General features: G+C 52.7%; 1 protein-coding gene across 1 annotated transcript; it reads right to left on the minus strand.

The window, feature by feature from the left end:
• Window positions 1–2,020: 2,020 nt before the first annotated feature.
• On the minus strand, window positions 2,021–4,498 carry LOC127317011 (subtilisin-like protease). The gene has a single exon (XM_051347532.1). The coding sequence runs from the start codon at window positions 4,468–4,470 to the stop codon at window positions 2,197–2,199; it is 2,274 nt and encodes a 757-aa protein (XP_051203492.1). The 5' UTR covers window positions 4,471–4,498; the 3' UTR covers window positions 2,021–2,196.
• Window positions 4,499–10,712: the final 6,214 nt, after the last annotated feature.

The following is a 10,712-nucleotide window of genomic DNA, read 5'->3' on the forward strand; positions in this document are numbered from 1 at the left end:
CCCAAGGCCACCGGAGGCGGAGCGGACCGGCAGCGTCGCCGACGAGAGGGACGAAACCCTAGATGGGTTTTGAGCCGCCTCCTGATCGCCTGTAGTAGTACGATTTAATTATACCCCGTAGGCAATAGCAAGGTACGTCTCTTCTAAAAAAACCTTGTTCTCCTACTTCTTTTCAATGAAATGAAACGCAAAGGCTTTTTGCGTTTTCTCGAAAAAAAAAACCTTTTACATGTTAGAACATACTTCATATGACATGAGCGGTTGGTGGCTTCATTTATGTTCGTCAACTTCTGAATTTTTACATTTATCTGAAGGCATGCTTCACCCAATGTGGCATATCCACCAATGAAACCGCCTCTGCTGTACCAGCTGATTTTTTCATATAAATCCCTGCATTTTTTACATATTATCCATGTAAATTGTTAGCATGTCCTAATATACTACATAGGAAATAATTTTACCCACCTAGTAAGACTTTTAAATCTGCTGTCATCTTTATCTTATGGAAGACAACACAACTATGTTTTTTCTCTAATGGGGGAACCAGCCCCAGCCTCTTCATCGATTGATGCATATGGTTTTTATTTCATTATTATCAAAAGTTTCCAAAGTTACAGCTCATGGGTCACAAAGTGTGGCTGAATGGATCAGCCATCTAAACTATGGGTAAAATAGCCATGTAGTATCTCAACACGCTGTCCTACTAATAGGACGCCAGCCATGTCTCAACATGCTATCCTACTAACATAACTATTAGTGTGAACAAATTTGAATTCCTAATCTAACCTAGGGGTTCATAATTTGTGTGGAATAACATGATCACATTCGATAATGTTAATGCTTGACACCTAGATGTATACTTCAGGAATTGTACTGATCAAGCAGCTTGTCATGACATAGTCTTCATTATTTTTAGTTAAATTATTACTAGATCATTTGCTTGCCATAGTCTTCAGGATTTTGAATAATGATTATTTGATTTGCTAGTAATCGATTTGGAGAGATACTGTAGCGTTGGTTTGAAGCCAAGTAACGGTGCAAGCAGAACCGTTGCTGCGTAGGCTGCATATATGTAAGCATATGCACCTTGATGAAGTTGAAGATGCAGAGACACAGTAAAGGGACATGGTAGTTTGACCTCATTCAATTTTCATCCTAGTTGTGTAATTTCAGGGTATTTGTGTTGTTAGTAGAAGGAACCAACGGCCGCATTCAAATCTTTGATCAATTGGATGCAGCTTGCTAAGCATGTTCACGTGGGCTTGCTAAAGATCACATGGCTCAGTCTACACCTTACACTTCGTGAAGAAACTCTTGCCTTGCATCAAGTTAATAGCATCTAACGTTGGCACCCTCCTCCCATATAGTTTCTTCAGGAACAAACAAATGTATGTGCAGTAGAGAGTTTTACGTTGCCTCGGTTGGCTGTGTAATTATCTTCGTAATTCTGGATATCTCCCATGTGAAGCTTCCAAAAAAGCATTTGGGACTTTTAACTTGGGTACCTTGTAAGATTGCACCAGGCATGTATTCTGAATTCCTTGTTATCCTTCTCGTGTATTTTTTATGGTTCCGCTGTTCAGAAATGGCCTAAATACATTACATATGTCATCCTAATGTCTAACATGTCTTGCTGATTCTGTAACAGTGAGATCATCCTTCCCAATGAAACCTTCCTATACGGAGTTTTTGTGTTGAAATATTCATGAAGCACCCAAAGGAGGCACAATGAGTGACTCAATAATTCGAGAAAAGAAGTGGTGCTCTTAGTTTGGCGCGGATCTGAGATAAATATCTTCTGATTGTGCTTCAAGATTTGCAATAGTATAAGTTATTCACTTTGCTAGGAATGGCTTCGACGAGATATTTCGGTATTGTTTTGAGCCCAAGCGTTTTCGGTGTGGACAGAGCTGTTGCTACTTGCCGTATGCAAAACTTGTTCCTAAATTTGGATGATTTTTGGAGCGAGCGTTCGAATAATCGACCATAAGTACGTCCTGAAGTTGAGCAACAACAAACAGAGTAAAGGGATATTATATGGTTATTAGTTTGATTTGTGTCCTACACCAATTCTTGTGTGGTTGCAAGTTTACAACCTGGAACTCAACGAGCAGTACGTAGTCAGTTTGGAAGAATATCATATGGGTTATTACTTTGTATAAGGTATGGTCGATCGAGGGTCATGCAATGGCACAATCATCTCTGGACAACCCTGGCGTCGGCGATGATGGGGCTACGCACCAGATGATCCTCGGACTTCCAGTGCAGGCTGCCCTCGGCGAGCTGCCCGCCGTCGCCTTCCCTGCTGATGGTGACGGTGAAGGTCTTCTTTTCCATGGCCGCCTCGAACTCGAGCTCCTCCGGCTCCACCTTAACCTTGAGCCACTTGGGCACGTGAACGTGGGCGGTGTACCTGGATCTCGCCGGCCCGACGTTGGTCACCGTCCGCTTCACCTTGAACTTCTTGTCGGAGAGCGGCACCACTATCGCCGGGTAGTTGAGCTGCGCCTCCGGGATGGATCCCACCGTGGCGCACGTGAGGTTGCCATTGCCCGTGATGGTCTTCATGGCGGCCTCGCCGAGGAGAGCGCAGATGTAGGCGCTGTACTCGCCGACGCCGAGGTCGTAGACGAGGCCGGGGTCGACGGCCTTGGCGCCGTCTACGTGGCCGGCGCCGATGGAGTAGGAGCTCGCCTTCCGGTGCTCTTCGTCCATGATTGGGTGGCCGGCGTTGTCGACCGCGCTGGACGTGGTCATGATGGCGGACTTGACCGCCGACGGCGACCAGTCCGGGTGCGCCTTCTTGACGAGCGCCGCGATACCGGTGACGTGTGGCGTTGCCATGGACGTGCCTGAGGCGACGTTGTAGTTGTACGACTCCGTGTCGCCGTCGACAGGCACCATCGTCGGCCACGCAGCGAGGATGTTGAGCCCCGGCGCCATGATGTCCGGCTTGAGCACGCCGGGGCTGGCCACGTTCGGCCCGCGAGACGAGAAGGCGGCCACGATCGGCGCCGGCTTCACGTGAACCATCGTGCTGTTGAACAGTATCGTTGCGTTGAGGGGCGCGGCCGCCGACGGCGGCCCCGCCCTAGCGTAGCCCATGATCTTGGCGCCGTCGGTGGCGGTCACCTGCGACATGGGGAGGTTGAAGTACTTCTCCACGACGATGGTGTACCCGAAGTCGGCCTCGTTGACGAACACCACCCCGGCGCCGCCAGCGGCCTGGACCGCCTCGATCGAGCTCAATGGAGGCAGCGGCGTCTCGGTGTCGCACAGCACCACCTTGCCGGTGATGTTGACGTCGAAAACGTCGCAGTAGTTGCTGTCGCGAGGGTAGTAGAGCGGGTACTCCTTGGCGCTGAAGCGCTTGTCCTGCGTGAGCGACTCGCCGTCGAACGCCTCGCCGTCGCCGAGCCGCACGGTGGCCCGGTAGCTCCGATCCACTGACCCGGCCGCCACAGTAAGTATCCACGGCGCCTCGTTGGACAACGTGGAGGGCGTCGGGCCGCTGTTGCCGCCGGCGCACACGACGAGGATGCCCTTGGACATGACCCCGAACGCGCCGATCGCGATCAGGTCCTTGTCCAGTGGCATGGACGGGCCGCCCAGGGAGAGCGAGAGCACGTCGACGCCGTCCTTCACGGCCGTGTCCATCCCCGCCAGTATGTCGGACTCGAAGCACCCTTCGCCGTCGCACACCTTGTACATGGCCAGGTGCGCGCCGGGTGCGGTCCCGGCGGCCGTGCCCCTGCCCAGCCCGAACGCCGACACGTCGTCCACGAAGTGCCCCGTCGCCGTGCCCGCCGTGTGCGTGCCGTGCCCCACGTTGTCGGTGGTGTCGTTGCCGCCCATGAGGGAGACCAAGCCGACGAGCTTGTTGTTGCACTTGGCGGGCAACTGGCAAAAGCCCTTCCACTTTGCTGGCGGCGGCGACATGCCCTCGTCCCCGAAAGAAGGGTGCAAGGCGGTGAGGCCGGTGTCCAGAATCCCGATGACCACGCCCTCGCCGTAGTTGGTCGCGTTCCAGACGCCCTGCTTGGCGTCCAGCCCCAGGAACCCCGGCGTGCGCGTCGTCATTAGCGGCACCCTCCGCTCCGGGAACGCGCGTACGAACCCGCGCTTCCTGGACACGGCAGCGAGCTCCTCCTGCGTCAGCTTCGCGGCGAAGCCGGAGAACACGCCCGTGTACGAGTGGCGGATGGTCGGCGGATCGCGGCCGCCGACGCGCGAGCCCGGACGCAGGAAAGACTCGTGCCACCTCCGGTGCGCGGCTTCGTCGTGGGCGTGCAGGTGCGCGGGAGGCTCCAGCAGCACCACGTATGTTCTGTCGACGCCATCGTTGAGGCTCGTACTCTGCTGCGTGATTTTTGCACGGCCGTCAGTGAGGATGCTCAGCGTGGGCGTCACGCTGAAGACGAAGACGAGGAGGCATGCTACGAGCGGCAATACCCTACTCAGGCGAGCCATGGCGCCTATCTATCTATGGGAGCAGGTTTTGCAAGCATGGACATGGGAGGCATTTGGTGCAAGCCATGCTTATATACATTCTCAAACCGCGGTCTAATTTGGTCACCGTGTTCTCCTACATAACAGGCATGCATGCATGATCCGGAGATGCAGCGCAGTGTGACTCTGTTTCGAGACATGCATGAGCATGAAAAATGTGTGCAAGGTTTTTGTTGCTTCCTGGACTCCTCATGTAACTGTTTCTGTTTGGTTTCGCCTTGTATGTTTAGTGTGATGCGCCAGTTCTGTTTTTTTTTTTGAAACGAGGCAAAAGTTTTGCCTTTCATTGATATAGGAGAAAAGAGTTGCCCGTTTATGAGGAAAACGGGCAGAAAAAATCGTTACAACATGACACCACACGCCAGCCCCGAGGCTGCGCTCCACACGGGTCGACGACCAATCAGGTCGACACCACACCTCAACGCAACAGGCGGAGGCGAAAGACCGGAGCCACCGCTCCAAACTACCACGCCGGCCCCGAGGCCGCGCCCCGCCTGGCCGAAGACGAACCCGCCTCCACCGAACCACCAAAACACTCCACAAGTCCCTCTCTCCAGTGGACGTCCAAAGCGAGACCCCAAGAGGCAAAGCGACATAAGAGTGCCGCCCACACCCGATCCCGCGAAGGATCTAGGGTTTCCCCCGGAGAGCCCGGGCGGAGATCAAGAAACACCCGCTTCGACGACGCTTTCAAGAAGGATGCGGCGCCCACGGGAGTCACCGTCGTCGGTCCTGGCCGGCCGCCAAGACAAAGCTTTCGCCTAGCGAAGAATCCCGAAACCTCGCGCCCGCCAAACAAGGACCGGTACAGACCACCACCTGCATCCGCCGCATCGCGACCCCCGGAGAGCCCCGCAGCCACAAACGCTCATCTTCAACCTCGAGCCGCTGCCGAGCTGCACAGCCTGTAGCAAACGAAGTACTGCCGAGAAGCAACGTGGGCGCCGCCGGAACGCCACATAGAGGGGGCGCCGATCAACACCAACACGGGGCTCGAGGACGAACGCCGAAGACCGCAGCCATGAGCTCCAACACACCCGCAGGGACGCCGCCCCGCCAACCAGCACCGCACCCTCCCCAGCAGAAGGGCAACGCCTCAGCCCCGGCACCCACGGGCCGAGGCAGCACGACCTGGGACGATCTCGAGCCGGCCCGCCTTGCCTGCACCGCCTGAGCCTGAGCGCGCGCCGCCAGGCCCCGCCTTGCCTGCACCACAGCACCACCGCTGCAACCACATCCGCACCAGGAGACGACGCCAGCGAGAGCACCCAGGCCCGGCCAAGTTCAGAAGGGCCCAGCAGGGCCCGGATCTGGGCCAGCGGAACCCCGCCGCCGCCACTGCACCGCAACGCCCCGCCGCTCCGGCGCCGTCGCGACACGACGCAGCCACACCGCGCACCAACCGCCGCCTCCGCTGCCAGCCGCCACGCAGCACCGCCGCCGAGGGTGAGGTCCGCCGCCGCCTGACCGCCAGCCCCGCCTGGGGAGGTCCTGCGCCGGGTAGAGGAAGAGCCACCGCCGCCGGCACCGCCCGGGCTTTGCCCGGCGGCTCCCGCCGGCGGCGGCTGACAAGGGATTAACTTATCAATGCCTACAGATTGTAGACTAGGGTTTTAGTCAAAAGTAGAGGGCAAGTAGATCTCGAAGGTTTCAGCCGAAAAGTACTCGACGATTATGAAAACTAGGGTTGCGTGAAACAATGAATCGATCCTCTCTTTGTCCCTCGACTCCCCCTTATATAGGAGGCGGAGCCGAGGGATTCGTAATACACAAGTTACAGAGTCCGGGAGGGTTTCTAACCCGTCCCGTAAATTTACAAGTCTATATTTCCTAATACAACTCTAACTTTCCTTAACATAACTTGGTCTTCTCAACTTCATATTCTTCGACTTATGGACTTTCTGTAAACCCCGGGTACTATCTCTGGCAGGCCCATTGGGGATGCCTATGTCAGCGGCGGCGAGGGGAGAGTGGAGGAGGACGGACGGGGGGTTAGGGTTTGGGTCGCCCTTCATTTCCGGCAGAGCATGTGTCAACCTTGTTTCTTTGTCTGCTTGTCAATTCGCATCTTGGGTATATATGGGAAAATGCAAAACCATGGCTATGTGGCCATAGTTGGAGATTCGTGCTACATTTTACAGATAGCTCCATCAACTCATCTTTCTTGAGGCCTTGAAGTTTTGGCACCTGAAAGAGCAAAGTCTAAACCCCGTGTTTTGTGTGTTTGATGACAACACTTGAGTTATCTCACCGCGTACCTTGAGTATCATTGCTAGATTTGCAAGTGCACGGTGACCTCGCTGGACACGTCAAGATCGGAGGACTGAAGCGTAGTTATGGATAGATGTAGGTTTTCTGGTTTTGTGTGTGTTTCGCGAGGTGACATGGCTGGAGAGAAAAAGGGAAGAAAACCAGTTTTAGCTAGGCCGGTACTACCGGTACCTGTAGCGGTAGTACCGCTACCCCTATAGGTACCGCCTCACGGTACCGCTCAGAGTTCTGCGCTGGATTTGTCCCACAGAACAAGTTACGGTACCTTTACGGTACCTTGAGCGGTAGTACCGCTTGCAAGCGGTAGTACCGCCCACGGTACCGCTCAAGTACCGTAACATGTTACGGCAGTACCGCTCTGGTACCGCTTCGGTACCGCTTTGGATCCAGTAAGGTCTGGACCCTATTGTGGTACCTCAAGCGGTACCGCGAGCGGTAGTACCGCAATGTGTCCACGTGGACAAGTTCTGTGGGGATTCGAACTCAGAGCGGTAGTACCGCTTTCCAAAAGCGGTAGTACTGCTTAGGCAAAAACTGGACATAACGGTTGGATTTGGAGGAGCCTATTTAAGGGCCCCTTCTTCCCCAATTCGTTTTATCTCTTCTCTCTCTCTCCTCCATTGTTGCTGAGCTTAATCCTTGAGGATCTCCCCAACCATCCAACCAATCTTGCTCAAACTTTGAGGAGTGGTGGAGGAGACCTCGATCTATAGTTCTACCAAGAGAGATTTCACCAATACTTGCTATTCCTTAGTGGATCATGGTGTTAGGGTTCCTATTGTGGGACTTTGGAGAAAGTGCATCCATGGAGGCTAGCTTGGTGTTGTACTAGCTCCATGGATTGTTGGGAGCCTCCTTGTGGTGTGGAGCTCGCCCCAACCTTGTGAAGGAATCACCGCCTCGACCGGTGCCTTAGTGGAGAAGGGGGAGCACCTTTGTGGAGCTCTCTCGAGGAAGAAGGTGAGGCCTTCCTTCGTGGTGTGGCCGTCTAGTCTCTTGTGTGAGGCTAGCACCTCCTCAACGCAGACGTACTCCCTTTTGTGGGAGGAACTGCGGGAAACAAACCTCGCCTCGTCTCCGCGCCCTCCGGTTGTCCCGCTCCTTACTCTTACTATCTTGTGATTGTTCCTTTGCTTGTTGCACTTGTTCTAGGATCATTGTAGGATCACAACACCATTAAAGCAATCACCTTTATCTTCCGTTGCACTAAAATTGAAAAAGACTAAAAATTGACGTAGCAACCATTCACCCCCCTCTTGTTCGCTACGATCCATTCAATTGGTATCAGAGCAAGGTTTTCTTGCTCGGGCTTTACCGCCTAAGAAATGGCCGAACAAGATGCGGGTTTGGCGAATGGGTCACCTTCCCTTGTGCCACCCGCTCCATCATCTCCCGTCGATACCACAACGGCTACGTTGGATGACCTCAAGAAATTGGAGTCATCCATCGTTAACCAAATGAAGGCAATGATGATGGAGTTGGTTGCTCAAAAACCAAACCCTAGTGTTGATCCTCAAGCAAGTGCCGAGAACCCCCCACCAAAAGCTACCTCCTTTCCTCTTGTTGATTTTGTCGCGCAAGCGACAAAAAATCCACAAAAGGAAGGGCTTGGGGAGACCGGCACTTCAACAAAGGGGAAGGATGAGACACCGGTTGCGGAACGTCTAGGGGGTTATCATGAGGTGCCACCACCAAGTGATTACACCATAAACGTTCCAATACCTATGCCACATATCTTGTCACATGGTTCACCACCATTACTTGAGTCAAATAACTTTGAAAATTGGCAATTCTTGATGAAATCTCATGTGCGCAGCGCATCTACCGAGCTTTGGCGCATCATTGAGGAAGGCTACTCACCACGAGATCCAAAGAAATTGACAAGAAGAGATGTGGTGGATGACCAACTCAACGCCACCGCCATTAACATCATTCACATGGCCGTCACGCCAAAGGACCGCGCTCATATCCGCTCGCTCAAGACCGCCAAGGAAGCATGTGATAAACTCGACAAGCTCTTCCTCGAAAATGCGAGCATCCAAAGCTCTCGTTTCGATGAAGTGAACAATATGGCCGACAATTTCTTCATGATTGAAGGAGAGACCCCCGAAGAAATGTATCGGCGCCTCATCGCTCTCGCCGTACAAATGCAAGATCTTGGAGCAACGTTCGTGGATGACCATTGGATCAAGCGCAAGTTCTACAACGCTCTCCTCCCTTATGAGGAAGTGAAGTTGACGGCCATCCGCCAAAACGCCTCCTTCCGTGCTATGACATCCGATGAAGTTCTTAGCGAAGTCATCGCTTTGGACATCTCCAAGAAGAATGCGGAGGATCTTGTTGCTCGCGCCCACAACACACGCAAGCCCAACCTTGCATTGAAGATTAAGGTACATGAGGCTAGTGAGAGTGATGAGGATCCCATTGAGTGGGGACCGGATGACCTCAAGATCAATTATCATGAGCACATGGCTCTCGCCGCCAAGAAATTTTGGGATGGAAACAAGTCCCGAAGCACAAGACCAAGAAGATCACGTGATTCTCCAAGAAGTTTCTCCAAGAGCCCAAGGGAGGGGCAAAAGGGAAGAACTTGCTACAATTGCGGCGACAAGAGTCATTTTGTCGCGGATTGTATGTTTGAGAGAAGAGAAGATCATGGTGGAAGACTTATCCGCAAGGAAAAGTTCAAGTCACTCTCAAAAGGATTCTCCAAGTTCTCCCCCAAGTTCGATGACGACAAGGTCTCCTTCACCAAGAAGCCTAGAGCCTTCATTATTCGAGAAGAATACTCCTCCGATGAGGATGAAGAACGTGGGGACAAGAGCTCCAACAAGGAAGGAGAGGGAGTGGTCGCCATCGCCATTACCACTCCCTCTATCTCCCTCTTTGACTCTCCAAATGAGAACCTCGCCACCAACAATGCTCGTTGCCTTATGGCAAAGGCATCCTCGGAGGTAAAATCCCCCTCCAAACCATCATCCTTGACTAATGCTCTATATATTGATGATGCCACTAGTCTCACCGTTAAACGTGAGACTATGGGTTTGGATACTTTTCTCACTAACATGCAAGGGGATACCAAGACTCATGTTGGGGCTCTCTTGAGCCAACTTGGTGCGGCACAAGACTTCATAGAGGAGAAGGAAAGGTTGGAAAGGGAAGCGGCAAATGAGATTGCCTCACTCAAAGAGGAGCTTGAAGATGAACAAAATTTGCGCATGTCTCTTGAAGCTAGTGTGATTGTCCTCGAAGACACCAACAATGCTATTCTCAAGTCGAAGGCGTGGACTTTGGTGAAACCTTTGCACCCGTTGCAAGGCTCGAGTCCATCCGTATCCTTTTGGCCTTTGCCTCTCATCATGGCTTCAAGTTGCAACAAATGGATGTTAAGAGTGCTTTTCTTAATGGTCCTCTACATGAGGAGGTGTATGTGAAGCAACCCCCGGGTTTCGATGACCCCCATTTCCCGGACCATGTCTTCAAGCTCAAAAAGGCCCTATATGGACTCAAACAAGCTCCTAGAGCTTGGTATGAGCACCTAAAGGAGTTGCTTGAAGACCGTGGTTTCGAAGTGGGGAAAATTGATCCCACTCTTTTTACTAAGAAAGTCAATGGGGAGCTTTTCATATGCCAACTCTATGTAGATGACATCATATTTGGCTCGACTAACACAAAATTCAGTGATGAGTTTGCTATGTTAATGACAAATAGGTTTGAGATGTCAACGATGGGTGAACTCACGTACTTCCTTGGGTTTGAGATCAAGCAAATGGAACAAGGCACCTTCATCAATCAAGCGAAATATCTCCAAGACATGCTCAACCGCTTCGACATGAAGGGCGCCAAGGGAATTGGAACTCCAATATCTCAAGTGTCAACTCTCCCTTGACGAGGCCGACAAAGCGGTGGATCCCAAGCTCTACCGTTCGATG

The sequence above is a fragment of the Lolium perenne genome, chromosome 1 (assembly GCF_019359855.2).
Source record: "Lolium perenne isolate Kyuss_39 chromosome 1, Kyuss_2.0, whole genome shotgun sequence".
NCBI classification, from domain to species: Eukaryota; Viridiplantae; Streptophyta; class Magnoliopsida; order Poales; family Poaceae; genus Lolium; species Lolium perenne.